This window comes from Hyperolius riggenbachi, chromosome 12, assembly GCF_040937935.1.
Source record: "Hyperolius riggenbachi isolate aHypRig1 chromosome 12, aHypRig1.pri, whole genome shotgun sequence".
Taxonomy (NCBI): Eukaryota; Metazoa; Chordata; class Amphibia; order Anura; family Hyperoliidae; genus Hyperolius; species Hyperolius riggenbachi.
In genome coordinates, this window is record NC_090657.1 from 80824907 (window position 1) to 80845104 (window position 20198).

Below are 20198 nucleotides of genomic sequence, written 5' to 3' on the forward strand. Positions count from 1 at the left end.
TGCCTCCATGTCCCCTATGTCTGCCATGGACTGCCTCCATGTCCCCTGTGTCTGCCATGGACGGTATCCATGTCCCCTGTGTCTGCCTCCAGGTCTTCTGTGTATGCCTCCATGTCCACTGTGTATGCCTCCATGTCCCCTGTGTCTGCCATGGACTGCCTCCAGACATGTCCCCTGTGTCTGCCTCCATGTCCCCTGTGTCTGCCATGGACGGCATCCATGTCCCCTGTGTCTGCCTCCATGTCCCCTGTGTATTCCTCCATGTCCCCTGTGTATTCCTCCATATCCCCTGTGTATTCCTCCATGTCCCCTGTGTATTCCTCCATATCCCCTGTGTCTGCCATGGACTGCCTCCATCATGTCCCCTGTTAAAAGTAATTAGCGGCAGCCGATATTACTCACCTCATCCTAAGTGCCTGCGGCGATCGATCAGCTGCTGTCCCTCTCCTTGTGGGTGGTGTGTCCCCGTGGCCGTGGTGTCCTGAACGCTCCCGCTCCAGTCGAAGTAATTAGCCTCCCGCAGTTATCACTCACCTCCTCCATGGCGGCTGGTCGCATCTGACCAGAACGTACCAGCCACTTTGGAGAATGCGTGCAAGACAGAAACAGCCAATCGCTGCAGGCTCAAGAGGCTCAAGAGAGGAGGTGAGTGATAACTGCGGGAGGGTGCCGCCACTAATTACTTTGACAGGAGCGGGAGCATTGAGGACACCGCGGCCACGGGGACACACCACCCACAAGGAAAAGGACATTAGCTGATCGATCATCGCAGGCACTTAGGATGAGGTAAGTAATAGCGTCTGCTGCTAAATACTTTTAACAGGGCACAGCAGGACACAGGGACAATACACGGAATCCCGCAGGTTGTCTGTTTGTATTATCGGGCGTTCGTAAGCCAGGGACTCCCTGTATTCAGACTATAAGATGCAGAAACTTTTTCTCCCAACTTTTGGGGTAGAAAAAGTGCGTCTTATAGTCCGAAAAATACGATATTTTCAAAAATATCTACAAAATTTGTATCTTCCTTTCACAAGTGCCATGCTTGTACATGCTCTAATAATTTCCTGACTTGACTACGGTAACGCTTCACTCCGCGGCCCACCAAAAACCTTACTGGCATTTTTCCAGTCCCTAATGATATCTGCTGCTCGTCTCATCCATCATTCCTCTGACTCAGTGGTGTGACAACAATTTATGGGGCCCCAGCAAAACTTTGATAGGGTCCCCTCCAATGTCTACACCACTTCCCTTGCCTCCCCTTGGTGACCTTCATGGATTGGGGGCCTATCTTACAAGGGTCATAAAACAAGTGTGGCCACAACCATCTCCACACCCATAACAAGTGTAGCCACAAAAACTCCTGATCTGGAGGATGGTCCCCTGTATCAAAAAAAGGGAAGCTTAGTAATAGGGGGCCCTCTACAGCTTGGGGCCCACCTACAGTTGCAGGGGTTGCTCCGCTATAGTTACACCTCTGCTCCACTCCTCTGAAGCCACCCCCTCCTTGCCAATACCTCCACTGGCTGCCAATTTCCCAAAGGATCCAGTTCAAACCTAACACTACCTCCTAACACTAACATACAATGCTCTACCTAAGCTGTCCCCTCCATACATTTCATCATTCACCTTCAGATACCATACTTCCTACCATAAGACACTCTTATTGCCCAGCTTGGTCACCTATCACTCTTGCATCCAGGACTTCTTATGAATCTCACCTCCCCTTTGGAATTCTCTCTCACAGCCTGCCATCATGCTCCAAGCCCAGAAATCTTCAAAGGTATCCTTAAGACACACCTCTTCAGACAAGCTTATCATTTGTTATAGCTAGACTTTGAGGTTTACTGTCTCATCCACTAACCCCTTCGTCTACTCCCCTAGTGTCTCCACCCAACTATCTTCTATATTGTAGGCTTGCAAGGGCAGGGACCAGGGGTGTAGCAACTGCCATATCAGCCACAGCAGCTACTATGGGGCCCTGGAGCAAATGGGGTGCAGGTGGTACTTAACCACTTAAGCCCAACTGGACAAGATTTCTCGTCCAGTTGGGCTGCGCGCACTCCCGCGGGTCGCGCGCGCGCCCGCGGGCCCCCCCGTGTGCGCCCCCGCTGCTGGCCGCTAGCCCACCGATCAGTGAAAGAGATTATAAATCCCTTTCGCTGATCGGACCCCCCCGGAGAAAAGCCGACAGCGTCTCTTCAGACGCTGCGGCTTTTCTGAGCTCTGGTCTCCTTTCTTCTGCCTGGGAGCGAGATCGATCGCTCCCAGGACTTTTTGATTCTGGCCATCTTGTGGCCAAATAGCAAATTACACCCAAAAAAAAAAAGTTTTAAGAATAAACCTATAAATATATATAAAAAAAACCCTGTTTACCTCCCACACCAAAAAATACCCACATACAAGTTTAAATTAAAAAAAAAAAAAATTACAATAATAAAAAAAAAAAAAAACATAAATAGTTACCTAAGGGTCTGAACTTTTTAAATATTCATGTCAAAGGAGTATATCAATATGATTTAATAAATTATGGGCTTCTAAACAGTGATGGACGCAAAACGGAAAAAATGCACCTTTATTTCCAAATAAAATATTGTCGCCATACATTGTGATAGGGACATAATTTTAACGGTGAAATACCCGGGGCATATGGGCAAATACAATACGTGAGTTTTAATTATGGAGGCATGTATTATTTTAAAACTATAATGGCTGAAAACTGAGAAATAATGAATTTTTTCCATTTTTTTCTTATTCTTCCTGTTAAAATGCATTTACAGTAAAGTGGCTCTTAGCAAAATATACCACCCACAGAAAGCCTAATTGGTGGCGGAAAAAACAAGATATAGATCAATTAATTGTGATGAGTAATGATAAAGTTATTGGCAAATGAATGGGGGGTGAAAGTTGCTCGGATGTAAAAAAATTTCAACCCTTCGGGCTTAAGTGGTTAATGTCTTCACCATTAACTTTCTTGTATTTCAGTGCCCACTAACTGGCTTTGTCTCAGTGCCCATGAACCACTGGCATAACAATAGGGGATGCAGCTCCTGCATCCGTGGGGGGCATATATGCCATTTTGGGGGGCAGGAGGGGTCGCAGCACGAGGGGAAAGCGTGGCTACACATTGGCGAGGAGGGGGGACATTCCCCCCCACTCACCTCGGCCTCTCCCCTCAGCGCGCTCCCCTCCTACATCAATCATCAGGGGCCGCAGGTGCGGACAGGAACACATACCTTCATGTGTTCCATGCGCCGCAGGTTCCGCTCTCTAAGTGTCTGACGCTACTTTCTGTTTAAACAGGAATTAGCATGAGGCACTTAAAGATGGAGCTCCGCGATGGATGGAGGTATGTGTTCCTGCCCTCCACCTGCTGCCACTGATGATTGATGCAGGAGGGGAGTGCGCTGAGGGGAGAACTGTCCCCCTTCCCTATGCTTTCCCCTCATACTGCGACCCCTCCTGCCCCCCCAAAACTACCCTGAGCGGACCTGGGGGGGTTATTTCTAGTTACTCTCCTGCCATGTACTATATGCAGTGTTGACTGCATGAGAATGTAAATTGCCCGAATAGCTCATATCCATAGGGTAGGGGCATGTGGTACTGCCTAAGCGTGCCTACATCTGAAAGTTTTGCTATGGAGCTATGTGATTGCACAGTGTGCTGAACCGCTCATGTATCTATGCCCCTAACTTGTGTCAGTTTTGTACTGTGTACAGCACTACGGAAGATTTGGTGGTATTATATAAATAAAAAATTCCAACAATAGAATTGCACTGTAACTAAAGCTTTAATGCCCTTTCTTATTTTTGCAGGGAATTGCTATAGGAAATGGACTGACCAGCTATGAAATTAATTACAACTCTCTGTTATTCTTTTCATACTATCATGGCCTATTGGACACAAAGTAAGTGTATTCCACAGTGGCGTAGGGGATAGAAGTCTTGCTTTGCAGCCCAGCGTCCCTGGTTTGAATTCCAGCCAAGGCACTATCTGCACATAGTTTGTATCTTCTCCCTGTGTCTGTGTGGGTTTCCTCTGGGTACTCTGATTTCCTCCCAAATTCCAAAAACATACAGATTAGTTAATTGGCTTCTCCCTAAATTACCCCAAGACTGAGATGGACATATGACTATGGTAGTGTGATTTTCCTTCTTAAAATAGATGGTATTTGCGAATCGCGATAATTCAGATTAAACCCGCTGGTGTATAGCAAATTAGCAATCCCATAGCTATATACATTTTACAGAGCCAGATCAACTCCACATGCAGACAGCCTGTTTCGGACCACCCCATAGAGCCATATTAATGCCTGCCATGCACTGAGGAGGACAAAAAGTCAGAAACAGGCTGTCTGCATGTTGGGGTGATGTGGCTCTGTAAAGTATAATATCAATCACTAATTTTACCACTCTCATGTAGTATAATGCTGGGAATACACGATTCGTTTCTGGCGCTCGATCGTTTTTGCCGCTCGATTCTGCAGTTGATCCTTTTATCTTCCCGCTCGTTTTCCTTATCTTTTTCCATTCACTTATATTAGAAATCGAGCGGCAAAACGATCGAGCGGGATATCAGACATGTCGGAAATAATCTATCGAGCCATCTCAATGGCTCAAAAATGAACTGTGTATTCCCAGCATAAGAGACTAACTGAAGAATATATTCAAGTCACAGTGAATCTATTGCTGTTATACTACATGGATGTTGGTAAGATTGTATAAAAATTGTACAGCCAGACTGCATAGTGTGTGGCCACCTTAAGCATGTAGTGTAGTGTAGGATTGGATCACCAGGCTCAAGTACACTGTTACAAGGCGGTAGCCAGATGCAGCCCACCAATACAGGTAGCCACAGGAGCCTCCAGTACTAGGAAGCCAGATGCAGACTCCCCACCCCCCATACATAGAGAGTCTACCCTCCTCCCTATAGGCAGCCAAAGGCCCCCTCCCCTCTGTATAGGTAGCTAGTGAGCCTCCTCTCTGTATAGGTAGCCAGGGAGCCCCTCCCATCCGACAGTAAGGGTAGCCAGTGAGCCTCCCTCCCCTCTGTAGAGGTAGAAAGTGAGCCTCAACCCATTCCCTCTTTATAGGTAGCCAGGGAGCCCCCCCATAGGTAGCCAGGTAGCCCCCCTCCTCCCACAGTATAGGTAACCAGTGAGGTCCTTCCCCCCACAGTATAGGCAGCCAGTGAGCTCCCCCCCATAGGTAGCCAGAAAGCTCCCACCCCTCTGCTCTCATAGGTGGCCATCAGAGAGGTCCCTCCTCCTCCACTACTCTGCGGTAGTAACTTACCTCTCTGTGATCCACATGCTGAATATCATCTTGCTCTTTAGTCCATTCTGTTGCATTGTTAACAGTGCCCCATTGTGGTGACGTAAGCACGTCAATACGGGGAAGTTTTTACCAATGCAATGGAACAGACGGAAGGAGAAAGAAGATATGCAACATGTGGCTCTTAGAGAGGTGAGTTACTGCTCCCCCCACTGCTGCAAAGCTCAGCGCTTCTTCAGAGCTTTGCACCAGACCTGTATGAGTACATGCTCCATTTTTTATTGCCTGATCAAGCAGGAGATGCCTGTGAAACGCGTTGCACTTGCACTTTTTGTAGTATACAAATAAAGCCTTGTTGTTTTGAATATATACAACAGTCTCTTTGTGTGTCTGCTTGGAGGAAGTAAGTCCACCTCTGCCTCCTCTCATTTTAACATTTTTAGTAAATTTTATACTTTTGGCGCCTCTGTCTGCATATGTACAGTTTCCATGAGACATGTTCTAGTCTACAGAAAGGGGAGGGATGTGGCTTGCACATTGCTGTGGGAAATGGCTTTGAAGTTCCAGCAAGAACAAAAGCAGTTGGTGAGACTGATCCATCTTGCCTTCTAGGGTGGAGCCCGGAGGCCAGTGAAACCATTTGCACCAGGGCTGATGATTATTGCCCTGCCCCGCATGCGCAGTAGGAGCTGACACGTTTCCTGTTTAATTGTGCATCAAATATCACTGCTTCACACCTCCAGCACTCCCCAAATGTTCAGGGTAGAGAGGGGACCCCCCAATCTACCTCTGTGCCAATAGCAGCCCCGAGCCCTGCTGGTTCCAGAGATAGATTACAGAAAACTATCTTGAACCAACTGGGCCTGCAAATTTCCCTCCTTATCCTGAAAATATGGGGAGTGTAGTTGGTGTGGAAGCGGAGATATTTCGGGGGCATTATATTTCACTTCCCACTGAGCATGCTACTCAATGTGGAAGGGAACTTCTGGGCAGCACAATCAGACATAACACTGGATTTACAACTCAGAGCACCATAGGTACAAGCATTCTGGTACCCTTAACCCTGCCCCTAAACACAGGCCACTTCTCCAAGTAAAAATATCCTGAACTCTAATCCCTTTCTTATGTCACTATCTTCTTTAGTGACATGTGACCTGGATTAGGTTGTAAGTGTGTGTCTGAGGCTAGTGATATGAGGCAGTAATTAGACTGTAAGCTCCTGCAGTCAGTGATCTGAGGAGAGCGGCCCCCTCTCCCACATAAGGCGCCGGTAGGCATGTGCCTACAGTGCCTTATGGGAAAATCTGGCCCTGACTTGCACACACTAGGTTTTCTACAAAACAATCAAGAGAGATTATATGGAAGCAGGAAATATGGGCGCCTGTGGCTAGTGGAGAATTTGGGTGCCACATAAGCACTAATGCAAATATTGTTAATACGACACCTAAAGCAGAAATCTGGGCACCCAAAAAATATCGTTTTCAATATTAGAAAATTACATTTTTTTAAATATGTTATGGTTTTGAAATTTGTATGTACAAATTTTACGTAATCAAATATGCTATCATTTCTACATTTGTAAGGGTGTTTGTGCAGGGGGGAATGGTTAGGGTTAGGAGTCAGGAAGGGTGTTTGTGTTGGAGGATCGGCTAGGGTTGGGCAGCACCAGGTGGGGTCTTAGGGGTAGGCACTAGAGATTGCCCGAACCTCCGATTTTCGGTTCGTGAACCGCAAACTTTTGCAAAAGTTTGCGAACATAAGAACTTCCGCGAACCGCAATAGACTTCAATGGGGAGGCGCACTTTGAAAACCAGAAACATTTATGCTGGCTACAAAAGTGATGGAAAAGATGTTTCAAGGGGTCTAACACCTGGAGGGGGGAATGGCGGAGTGGGATACATGCCAAAACTCCCCGGGAAAAATCATGATTTGACGCAAAGCAGCATTTTAAGGGCAGAAATCACATTTTATTGCTAAATTGGAGGTCTAAAGTGCTTTATCAGGGAGTGTAATTCGTGTACTGCTTCACACTGACAGACCAAGCTCACTGTGTAACGCACCGCAAACAGCTGTTTGTGTAGTGAAGGCCGTGCTGGACTGGTGTGCACCATGGCCAGAGGGCAGGCGATGCCGGTTTTCAAGCCCATATGGTCGGGCTGATGTAGCTCAATGACAGAACAACAGTGACTGAGTGTCCAGCTGATCGAATTTGGTCTGTCCACAATGAAGCAACAACCTTATTATCTATCTTCTTGGGTCAGTTGTGCCCCCCAACCCCAACACACTCATATAGCCAGCGGTCATTGCTTATTTGTAATACGCAAGCCCCTTTACCGCGGCAATGTAACGATCACGAAGGGGAATTGACACATGTACATGCCTTTTGTTTTGTTATTGCAGCTGCAGTGCAGCCAGAAAAATTAGGCAGGCATGTACACGCACCAGAAAATTTATTATAGCGGCCGCTGCTAGCAGCGGCCTTAAAAATTCAGGAAGCCGCTTGGAGACCTGGACCCTGTTGGTGGTGGTGGAGAAGGCAGTCAAGCGGCCTGCAGGCAGAGATGCTGTGTGGAGACTGACTTAGTCTTCGGGCGGGCAGTAACCCTCCGGGATCCATGCCTCATTCATTTTGATAAAGGTGAGGTACTGAACACTTTAGAGACCTAATCGTAATAATCCGCACCACCTTCAAGTATGTATCTTCATTTATTGGTAGAAAAAGACAAACAAATTAAAAAGAACTGCATGGCAAGACAGTCCGCTGTTTCGGGCTACCTGCCCATCTTCAAGTTGCCCAGTTCTGGGCAACTTGAAGATGGGCAGGTAGCCCGAAACAGTGTGCTGGGATCTTTCTCCAGCACACCTACCATTCCTTACTGGATGGTTTACCAGAGAGTGCTACTCCATACATAGGAATTACCACTTTAGAGACCTAGGCGACTTCTCTTCTCAGTGACAATGCCTCCAGCTGCACTGAAGGTCCTTTCTGACAGGACGCTTGAGGCAGGGCAAGACAGAAGTTGGATGGCAAATTGTGACAGCTCTGGCCACTGGTCAAGCCTGCGCACCCAGTAGTCCAGGGGTTCATCGCTGCTTACAGTGTTTACATCCACACTTAAGGCCAGGTAGTCAGCTACCTGCCAGTCGAGGCATGGTGGAGGGTGGATCCTGAAGCGCTAAGGCGAGGTGTTGGACTAAAGAATGTCCGCATGTCCGACATCACCATGAGAACGCTAGAGCATCCTGTCCTTGCCTGCGTGGACATGGGAGAAGGTTTACTGGCAGTGGTACCTTTATTCCGTTGTGCTTTGACTTCACCCTTAAATGCACTGTAAAGCATAGTTGCCACCAGCTTGTTCTGCATGTGCAGCATCCTTTCTGCCTTCAGGTGAGTTGGTAACATGTCTGCCACTTTGTGCCTATACCAAGGATCTAGTAGCGTGGCCACCCAGTACAGCTCATTCCCCTTGAGTTTTTTTATACAGGGGTTCCTCAACAGGCTGGACAGCATGAAAGATGCCATCTGTACAAAGTTGGATCCAAACGTACTATCCAACTCCTCTTGCTCTACCTCAGTGATGTCAGGTAAGTTCTCCTCCTCCTCCCACCCACGAACAATACCAGGGGAGCGTTGAGCAGCACAAGCCCCCTGCGACGCCTGCTGCGGTTGTTCCTCTGCTGCCTCCTCCTCCTCAAAAAAAAAAACCCTTCCTCATCATCTGACTCCTCTTCCCAATCCCCACACGACTCTTCCTCCTCCTCCTCCTCCTCCTCCCCCCTCTGTGCTGCCGCAGGTGTTGAGGAAACATCTGGTTCTGATGAGAATTGATCCCACAACTCTTCCTCCTGTAACTGTTCCTGTTCACGCTCATCCACAGCTTGATCCACTACTCTACGCACGGCACGCTCCAGGAAGAAGGCATACGGGATCAAGTTGCTGATGGCGCCTTCACTGCGACTCACCATATTTGTCACCTCCTCAAACGGCCGCATGAGCCTGCAGGCATTTCGCATGAGTGTCCAGTTCTTCGACCAGAACATCCCCATCTCCCCAGAGCATGCCCTTCTACTGTAGTTGTAGAGATACTGGGTGACGGCTTTCTCCTGTTGTAGCAGGCGGTCGAACATCAGAAAGGTCAAATTCCAGCGAGACGGGCTATCGCACATAAAGCGCCTCACTGGCAAGTTGTTTTTCCGATGAATATCAGCCAAGCGTGCCATGGCCGTGTAAGACCGCGTGAAATGCCCACACAACTTCCTGGCCTGCTTCAGCTCGTCCTGTAAGCCTGGGTATTTACACACAAATCTCTGGATTACGAGACTGAGCACATGTGCCATGCAGGGTACATGTGTCAACTTTCCCAAATTCAAAGCCGAAATGAGATTGCTGCCGTTGTCACACACCACGTTGCCGATCTCCAGTTGGTGCGGGGTCAGCCACTGATCCACCTGTTTGTTCAGAGCAGCCAGGAGAGCTGCTCCAGTGTGACTCTCCTCTTGGAGGCAAGACATGTCTAAGATGGCGTGACACCATCGTACCTGGCATGCAGCATAGGCCCCGGGGAGCTGGGGCTGTGTAGCTGGAGAGAAGATCGCAGCACCAGTAGAGTTGCGCTGCCACACAGCCAAGGAGGAGGAGGACGACGACGACGACAGCGAAGAGGATGTAGCAGGAGGAGTAGGAGGAGAAGGAGTGGAGGTGGCAGCAGGCCTGCCTGCAAGCTGCGGAGGTGTCACAAGTTGGTCCGCTGCACAGCCACGTACTCCCTGCTTGCCATCGGTCACCAGGTTGACCCAATGGGCTGTGTAAGTAATGTACCTGCCCTGACTGTGCTTGGCAGACCCAACACTGTGTGCCAGAGATCAGGGCCGGTTTTAGCAACAATGGGGCCCCAGGGCAAAATAAACCTGGGGAGCCCCCCAACAGGTACCCCGGAACAAAAATCGGCATTAAGGGACCTTTTTGCAGCTGGTATAGTCAGGGTGTGAAGCCCCAATCATTCGGAGCTTCACATTCTGGCTATCCCAGCCTGCATGGGGGACAAGGAGTTAAAAGGTTTCAGGAGGGGGAACCCCACATATTTTTTTAAAAAAACAATTCCCCCCCCCCCCCCCCCCCCCAAAAAAAAATGGGAAAATAGGAAAAAATGCCAGGGATCTTCATACAGCCATATTGCGGCTGTATAGCAATCACTGGTCAAAGTGCTGCGGCTGCGGAGGAGTTTCCACCCCCTGGAAGCCCCATCAGGAAATTCATTGCTCTTTCTTTTGATACATGTAAAATTACACTACTGTTAGGTTTGCTACTAAAAGTGACATTTACCGTATTTAAAAATATACTTTTTCCTTTGAAACTTTAAAATCGATTATCTCAAGAACTATAAGGTCTTTTTGAAAAATTGTTTTTTTCCTCTTATTCCCAATGATTTTCTTAACATATCGTGCACATTTGGGGTTTCTAGCATTTAAGGTGGATTTGCTATGGCCACAAATGTTTGCTACCACCAGCTGGTATGGTAACAACTGGTGGGATAACAGTTCCGCCAAGCCAGCTGTCAGACGCCAGGCAAGGGGGTTACTGGCAGACATTGGCTTCTTCTGCTCAAAGATTTCCCTCACGGACACCTGGCTACTGCTGTGGGCAGAGGAGCAGGAGCCGCTCAAGGTGAGAGGCGGAGTGGAGGAGGGGGGCTGTGATTGTGAAGGATCAAGGGAGGGAGTGGCTGAAGATGATGCACCTGAAGGAGGAAGAGGAGAAGTAGGGTGGCTTTGCTTTTTTGTGCTGCTTTTGCTCAGGTGGTCTTCCCATTGCAGTTTGTGCCTTTTCTGCATGTGCCTTCATAAGGCAGTTGTCCCTACGTGGGTGTTGGCCTTTCTACGGCTCAATGTTTGGTGGCAGAGAGTACAGATGGCATTGCTCTGATCTTTGGCATACACACTAAAAAATTTCCACACCGCTGAGCCACCCTGGAGTGTGGGCACTATGGTGGCGTCAGCAGCTGACGTTGAAGGGCATGTTGGCTGGCTGTCCATAGGTGGCGATACATGGCGCCGGACACTGCCACCAGCTGTTTCTGACGACGAGCTCCCCCTGCTTCTTTCAGCAACTCGTCTCCTCCTACTCCTCTCTGACTCCCCCTCTGAACTGTCCCCTTGGTCATCTTGTCTCTTAGGAACCCACGTGACATCCGTATCATCATAATCGTCATAATCATCCTCCCCAGCTTCGCTTGTATCAAACACCTCCAAAACTGCACCAACAGCAGGTACTTCCTCATCCTCCTCCTCACACGTTATGTCCATAGTGTCGCATAACTCAGACATATAAGGTTGTGTAACTTGCTTAGCGCCTTCATCTTGTTGTAACAATAATGGCTGTGAATCAGTGAATTCCCCACCAAGTAACTCCTGCGAAGTGTCAAATGTAGCATATGTGGTACTTTGATTAGCGCTGGTGGCTGCGGAAGATGAGGTGTTCTGTGTTAATTAGTCAACCACGTCCTGACAATCTTGGGAGTTGATGGGACGTGCCTTCTTCTGAGCACTGTACTTTGGTCTAGGGCCGCACAGAATCACGTCAGCACGACCTTGAACATGCCTGCCGGGTGGCCTGCCTCTGGGTCTGCCTCTGCCTGTTGTTTTGTTCATATCGGGGGGGATGAAGTGAAAGGTATGCACTGACTTGACTAATACAATGTGCAGTCACACAGGTGCAGTGAAAGGTATGCAGTGACTGGTATTACAATAAAATGTGCAGCTGTCACACAGGTGCAGTTAACAGGTATGCACAGACTGGTATACTAAACAGCGTGCAGTCACACAGGTGCAGTGAACAGGTATGCAGGGATTGGTATTAAAAATGTTCTGCTGTCACACACAGGTACTGTGAACAGGTGCAGTGACTGGTGGTATATTACACTGCTTGCAGTCACGTAGGTGCACTGAACAGGTTACAGGTATGCACTGCAGTGATTGGTATTACAAATGTGCAGCTGTCTCACACACACACACACACACACACACACATACACACACACACACACACCATGAACAGGTGCAATGACTGGTGGTATTAGGTACGTAGGTAGGTAGGTAGGTAGGTAGGTGCACTGAACAGTGAACATATTGCAAGAAAGGAGATGGTCTGGCACTGTAGCTTTTTAATGTATATCAGCAGGCATACATGAGTGAAAACAATGGTGTAGCATCAAGTGGCATAATAGTGCACTGTATCACAAGTACTTATCGTGCTGCTGCTGAGGTGAGGGAGGGACGTCTGTGGGCGCCGGAGGGTGCACGGCCTTACGACCGTTTCGCTGTGGAATAAGCCTTGCTTCTTCTGAGGCCTGTGTGCACAATGTGTGGAGCCGAAGACGCTAAAGAAATAGCTGTCTTCCGTGTGGTGTCCCCGCCTACCATTCCCACAATCCCCAATGCGCTGGCCAATGGGAGAGGCTGCTGTCCGGGAAGGAGCGTAATGACGCTTCACGCCGCCCGCTCATCAGAGCCGCTGAGGCAACGGGCGTGCGGCTGTTCCCATGGAGACTGCTCCACCCCCAACCCACGTCACCGGCCGGCAAAGAAAACTTCCGACCAAGAGACCATGGGAACAGCCGCACGCCCGTTGCCTCAGCGGCTCTGATGAGCGGGCGGCGTGAAGCGTCATTACGCTCCTTCCCGGACAGCAGCCTCTCCCATTGGCCAGCGCATTGGGGATTGTGGGAATGGTAGGCGGGGACACCACACGGAAGACAGCTATTTCTTTAGCGTCTTCGGCTCCACACATTGTGCACACAGGCCTCAGAAGAAGCAAGGCTTATTCCACAGCGAAACGGTCGTAAGGCCGTGCACCCTCCGGCGCCCACAGACGTCCCTCCCTCACCTCAGCAGCAGCACGATAAGTACTTGTGATACAGTGCACTATTATGCCACTTGATGCTACACCATTGTTTTCACTCATGTATGCCTGCTGATATTCATTAAAAAGCTACAGTGCCAGACCATCTCCTTTCTTGCAATATGTTCCATGATACTGCTCACCAACGGTCTTGAGCACGTAGCCCCTGCTGAGGATACACGTTTAATCTGCAAATACTTGCTACATCTCATCCTCGGGTTACCCTGAGTGCCTGCCTAACCTTTCCTTTACAGATTGGCACTGAACAGTGAACAGGTGCAGTGATTGGGATTACAAATGTGCAGCTGCCTGTCACACACACAGGTAGTCACTGAATGTGCTGGGCCTGGCAGTGGCACAGTAGAAATTACCACCAAGAGGCCAAAGGCCAGCTGCGACTGACTGACAGGGCTGTATATAATACAAGTGGGCCACACACAAAAAAGAAATGGATCAAAAGAACAAGATTAGCTCTCAAAAGAGCTGTTGAGGGGTGCTTTTTTAGCAATAAGAATCAGCAAGGAGCAAGCTAACAAGCCTACAAGAGCCTAACTAAGCTTTCCCTATAGCTCTCTCTGCAGCAGCAGCAGCAGCTCTCCCTTCTCTAATTACTGCAGGCACACGAGTGAGTGAAATGCCTGATGCTGCCTTTTATAAGGGGGGGCTCTAGGAGGGAGTGTAGCCTGATTGGCTACAATGTGCCTGCTGACTGTGATATAGAGGGTCAAAGTTGACCCTATTGATGTAGTATAGGGGCGGACCGAACTTCTGAAAAAGTTCACGGTTCTCTGCGATTGCGAACCACGGAAGTTTGCCGTCGAACCGTTCGCCGGCGAACCGTTCGGGCCATCTCTAGAAGGCACCACCAGGAGGGGTCTTAGGGGTAGGCACCACCAGGGGGGTCTTAGGGTTAGGCACCACCAGGGGAGGGTTCTGTTTGAGAGTAGTTTTAGGTTAAGATTTATTGTCAAAAAATGAAATTTAATATCTTTTCCTTTTCATTTCCCATCAGTTTTAAAACAATACTTATATCCAGTTGAAACCAATCTTCATAATTTATTAAGGTTTTGTTTTCCACCCGCACTCATTTTTCCTCGTGCCTCAATTTCATGCACACGATTATGTTGGCAGAGGGAAATACATAACTTTATTGCTCACAGAAAACTTAACAGGAGCTGCAGTTCCAATCTTTGATACGTTTTTTTTTTTTGTTACCCCAGGGTGTGGTCTGTTCTAGAGTCTGCATGCTGTGCGAATAAAAAAAATGACCAATGTGAACTTGTGAATTCCAAGAAAGAGGAGTGTCAAGAAGCTGTGAGTACTGAATAAGTTTTAAAAGTTTCTAAAGAGTGTTTTGCCAAAATACCTTGAAGAAAATGTTCAGTGCAGTCTCTAATTTTTTAAAAATAACTTTTAATTCAATAGATTTTCATTAGGTTTTTATTATTTAGAAAAGAGTTACATAGTTACATAGTTATTTTGGTTGAAAAAAGACATACGTCCATCGAGTTCAACCAGTATAAAGTACAACACCAGCCTGCTCCCTCACATATCCCTGTTGATCCAGAGGAAGGCGAAAAAACCCTTACAAGGCATGGTCCAATTAGCCCCTAAAGGGAAAAATTCCTTCCCGACTCCAGATGGCAATCAGATAAAATCCCTGGATCAACATCATTAGGCATTACCTAGTAATTGTAGCCATGGATGTCTTTCAACGCAAGGAAAGCATCTAAGCCCCCTTTAAATGCAGGTATAGAGTTTGCCATAACGACTTCCTGTGGCAATGCATTCCACATCTTAATCACTCTTACTGTAAAGAACCCTTTCCTAAATAAATGGCTAAAACGTTTTTCCTCCATGCGCAGATCATGTCCTCTAGTCCTTTGAGAAGGCCTAGGGACAAAAAGCTCAACAAGCTCAACAAAGACAAGAATATAGCATACAGTCACAATATACTCCAGTATGTTGTACAAAAGGCATCAAAATCAGTGCAAACAGCTGAGTAAGTGCAAATATATGACTGAAATCCACAAATCACAGTGCTGATTTTGGAGACTGGGCGCATTAACCCAGAGGGAAAGGGCCCCAGAATTAGCCATGCTGAAATATTGGAGAAAAAAAACAGGCACTGGATGGTCGCACTCCTGGTTGGTCCTTCTTGGTTGTAGATAACACCACACCCGGAAGGTGAACACCTCCAAAGGAGATGTACTATATAGTACTGGGGGGTGGAGGCGCCCAAAAATAGTTAATGCAATGATACAAAAAATAATAATAAGGAGGAGGGAGGTGTCTTTACCACTCCAGATGTAAGAACCCAAACCACATGGTGAATGTAAAATGATTAAATTACTAATTCAGCATAATCAAAAGGACAACGCGTTTCACGGGTCTCAGCCCGCTTCTTCAGGTCAATACAAATGCCTTTAAATATGGTCACACGCATGGACGCCAGAAAAGGTGTTGTGTTGTCCTTTTATTCATGCCAACTAAATCAGTTAATCTTTTTATTTAGCCTGTGGTTTGGGTTCTTACATCTGAAGTGGCAAATTACGCATAGTTGCGTAATTACAGGCATAATTACAATATACAAAAGTAGTATGCGGTACATAACATAATCGCAATTACGCAATGCGTAATTGTAAAAAAATTACGCAAAATTTTGCGTAATAGTAATTGACCCATTACTAGTTATTGTCAGTTATAACTGAAAGGACAATTGATGAGCAAGAGGTAATGTCCATGTTTCCCTATGGCTCAAGTGGGTGATATTACAGTTTAACAGTGTGCTGACCAGCAGTGATGCTCAAATCCGGATCCGGGAGACACCCGGATAGTTGCTATCCGGATATCTCCCAGTAAACCTGTGCGAGGTGGGCGGGGGGGTTCAATCTTACCTGTCTGACGTCTTCTTCGTCCATCCCTGGCGCCTCCCACGATGCAGTCCCCGCGGCGGTCACAGGACTACAAACACTTCCTCCTTCCAGGTTGAAGGAGGAAGTGTTTGTAGTCACGTGATGCACATGGACCGCATCGTGGGAGGCGCCAGGCGTCAATGGCCATTTTTCAAAGGGATGGAGAATTCCATTGATCACAGTGGACAAACTGGACACAGGAGAGAATCAAGAGTTTAATAAGTAGACTACACGGGAGGTAATTATGACGTGTGTGTGTGTGTAATTTGACTTTTCATTTTCAGTTCAGGTTTGCTTTAAGTCCAACATTTGATCTGCATGTTTGTGCAGAGTCTATGGCTAAATATATTGGAGACAGAGGATCAGGAGAACATCCAGGCATTGTAAATAAATATTGCGGCCTCCATAACCCTCTAACTTCAGGTGTTCTTTAAAAGCCAGTAACTGTAAGGATGCACCTCTGTATTTTTGTAGACATGTAGGAGTTCTCTGGAATGTTCTTCTCCAAGTTGAGGATCATATCCAGCTTTATAAACAAATGTTTTATGTTTAAAGATGCTACAGCATATGTCCAGGAAAATGCACTACAGTTTTATTGTAATCCACAAACGTTTGAGATTGTATTGTATTGTACGGTTTGTATTAAGGTTATCTTCCTGCTTCTAGGTGCATATTGCTTTCTATTACTCCCAATCTGGACTGAACATATATAATCTATACAAGCCATGCGCAGGTGGAGAGCCGGGGGAGATCAGGTATTTAAGCTTACTCTATTTTCAGAAACAGAAAGTGTAAACAATGTGATGATCAGTCACATACTTGACATCCTGGTGTCTCTAATTAGTAAATTATTACCAGGCCCGGATTTACCCCACAGGAGCCTATAGGCACAGATGCCCTGGCACCGGCTTAGACTTTGCCCTCCAAGAACCTACAAACAACCGCTGAACCACACCGCAAGTGTGATGGCTGTCCCAGCTGTCACTTTTCCTTTATTTCCCTTCCCCGTCATAGGTAACTACAGGTGCCCCTTAGTACTAGGTAGCCAGAGCTATTCTCAGTATTAGGTAGCTAGAGGTTCTCCTGACTTAGGGGGGTCTAGTCAGTGGAATGCCAAGAGCAGGATGAGTAACCTCTCATTTTCACTCAGGACTCTGCATAGGGAAGGGGGGGGGGCACTAGGGGAGTGGAGTGAGTCACCTTTCCATCATCAGGCGCCTGTAGGCACGTGCCTACAGTGCCTACTGGTAAATCCAGCCCTGAGTATTACACAGTATATAAATCATAAACATGAGGCCATGATTTCTTTCAAGTGTACCCGAGGCGATATGTGACATGATAAGATAAAGATGTGTATGTACAGTAAAAAACATATTTATAACCAGGCTGTTTTACTTGTTCTATTTTGCTGCCTGAAAGAGTTCATTTTTAGACATGGAAGTGACAGCTTCTTTGCCAGAGGCCTAGGGTGCAGTTCAGGTGAACAAATTCAAGTCACACTGCATATTTGTTCCCAAAGCTGGATAACTTCTGAGAGAGTTTAGCACTGGGACCCAAGAGATAAACTTATGAGTTGCACAGACAGCTTATCATACCTCCCAACTTTTTGAGATGAGAAAAGGGGACACTTAAGCCACACCCCTGATCACGCCCCATCACACACCTAGTCATGCCTACCATAAAGATTTCATGAGAAAAAGATGTTTTATAATTCAAACCACACTGGTCCTCTCTATCCTGGTTCATTTTCCTTCATAGTAATATTTTAAAATTAGTAATATTAGTAATTAGTAATTTAAAGGATGAGAATAAAGTTTAGAGTCAATCAAACACATTTTTTAAATAGAGAAATATATATATTTACATAGAAAGATGGACAAAGCCCTGAAAGAGGGACAAATGAGGGGGAAAGAGGGACGGGGGACAGGGCTCCCAAAAAGGGACTGTCCCTCCAAAAGAGGGACAGTAGGGAGCTACGAGCTTATGAATGACCACAGTTTGGAGCAAATACCGATAAAATGATGTAATGGAGAAAAGGACCCCTTGTTAGGGCAGGTTGTAGATTTCTTGCTGCCTAAAGCAAACTTGTGAGGCTGTATGCCCCCCCCCCCCACCCCCCAGCAAAACACAGATATACACTATATATATATATATATATATATATATATATATAGATGTGTGTGTACTGTGTGTGTGTGTATATGTATATATATATATATATATATATATATATATATATATATATATATGTATATGTGTGTGTGTGTGTGTGTGTGTGTGTACTGTATATGTATATATATATATGTATACATATATATATATATATATATATATATATATATATATATATATATATATATATAAATATGCAATTTAGGCTCCCTTTTTACCTGATCGGGCTGGATGCTGATAGGTAAGTAAATGGGTGCTGAAAGGTATATGGCTGAGAGCGGATGTGCAGGTGGGTGGCTGGGGCAAAACACACACACAAAGGGCGCAGCTAAGGTTTTTGTGGCCCCACGCAGCCTATAATTTGTGCCAACCCCCCCACAAAGAAAAAACGATGTGGTTGGAGACAACTGCATGATGCTATCACTGGGAGGGAGGAGGCGTCCCAAGATGTGATATGAAGTGAGAATATCAGCTGGATAAAACAAATAAATAGGCTTACCTCTAAAAGAAGTGGATAGCCCAAATAAAATATATATTTATGAATAGAAAGAAACCAGACATTAATAGAAACAAAAAGTGTCTTAATACTAGCGTTTTGCAAGCAGCAAGCGCCTCTGACATTCTTACTTCCACACATCACATCTTGAGGCGCCTCCTCTCTCTCAGTAATATCCAACCCCAGCCCCTTCAGCTCGGGGTGTTGGCCGTGTATGTTGGTTCCTTGGAACCAGGGATGGTCGTAGTGAGCCAACTTCGCTACGTTGGAACTACACGTAGTTTTACGCAATTACGCTTTGCCAAACTATGGCTTCGAAATCAAATATTCATTTTGTATGCATTTCGTAGACTACGCGTTAAAATACACAATTACGCGTAGTGTGAAGCGTAGTGTATGCGGACGCTTGTGCCCTTATGCGGAAAAATTTCCGCATTGATTCCTCTTTAAAGGCTTATACCAGGAACTCTTCTATGCGTACATTCCCCTTTCCAATGCGTAATTTTGTAAACATACAATCGTACACGGAAAAATAGACGCGAGTAGCGCATTCGTAGTTCAGTACGCAATACACATGTTAACTACACGTAGTGAGCGTAAGCTACACGTAGCGGTACTTCACTACGCGTAAATTCGTAAGCGTAGTTTTGAAACCTCGCCTACGAACTACGATGCGTAGATGCGAACTACTATATGTAAATTCGCACTGGCGTAGTTTCTGCTTGGAACACTTACACCCAATCTTATTTTCCTGGAGAACGACCTACATTCTTGAAGACTAAATAACTCGAGTGAGACGGGCATTCCTCACCAGCCGTTACACTGTGGTTGCCGTTCTTGCAATCTATTCTTGTGAGTATTCTGCGCATACCATAGCTGAGTGTCCCATACCCTCAACGTGCTACACTATCAGGGGCTCCTGGTGTCCCTGTCTCATTTTTGTCTCCTTTGGAAGGTCCTCATACTCTCTTGGTACCACACCCTTTATGATGCTATCACGTCAGTATGAACCAAAAATCTCTGAAGAATGCCATAAAGAAGGCAGTTCTAATGGCAAAAAAGTCACACACAGTACTACACAGAATAGAGACACTGAAAGCCCAATATAGTGTAGTATGTACTGGTATGTGGATATGACAAGTAAGTATCACTTTACACTCACAAACATGGGTTACCGTCCAGGTAACCACTATATCAGCAGGTGAGGAGATTAGACTCAGGATTAAGAAGTTGCTGTCTGTAGATAGGAAAAAAAGGGGCAACACCCCTCCACCAAGGGTGGACTCAGGAACTGTATAAGCAGACAGAGGCACCAAAAGGATAAAATATTTGAAAATGTTTAAAATGCGAGGAGGCAGAGGTGGACTTACTACCTCCAAGCAGACACACACGAGTGTTGTGTATATGTTACGCCTGTCAGAGGCACTGAACTTTGCACCAGACCTGTT

General features: G+C 46.5%; 1 protein-coding gene across 2 annotated transcripts in view; it reads left to right on the forward strand.

Moving 5' to 3' along the window:
* LOC137542515 (lysosomal protective protein-like) overlaps positions 1–20198 on the forward strand; it is a 109399-nt gene that overhangs the window by 58739 nt on the left and 30462 nt on the right. For both annotated transcript variants that reach the window (XM_068264491.1, XM_068264490.1), the window contains exons 7-9: positions 3813–3904; positions 14388–14481; positions 16749–16837. In XM_068264491.1, coding sequence (XP_068120592.1) covers positions 3813–3904; positions 14388–14481; positions 16749–16837 — 275 coding nt within the window. The remainder of the gene's footprint in view (positions 1–3812; positions 3905–14387; positions 14482–16748; positions 16838–20198) is intronic.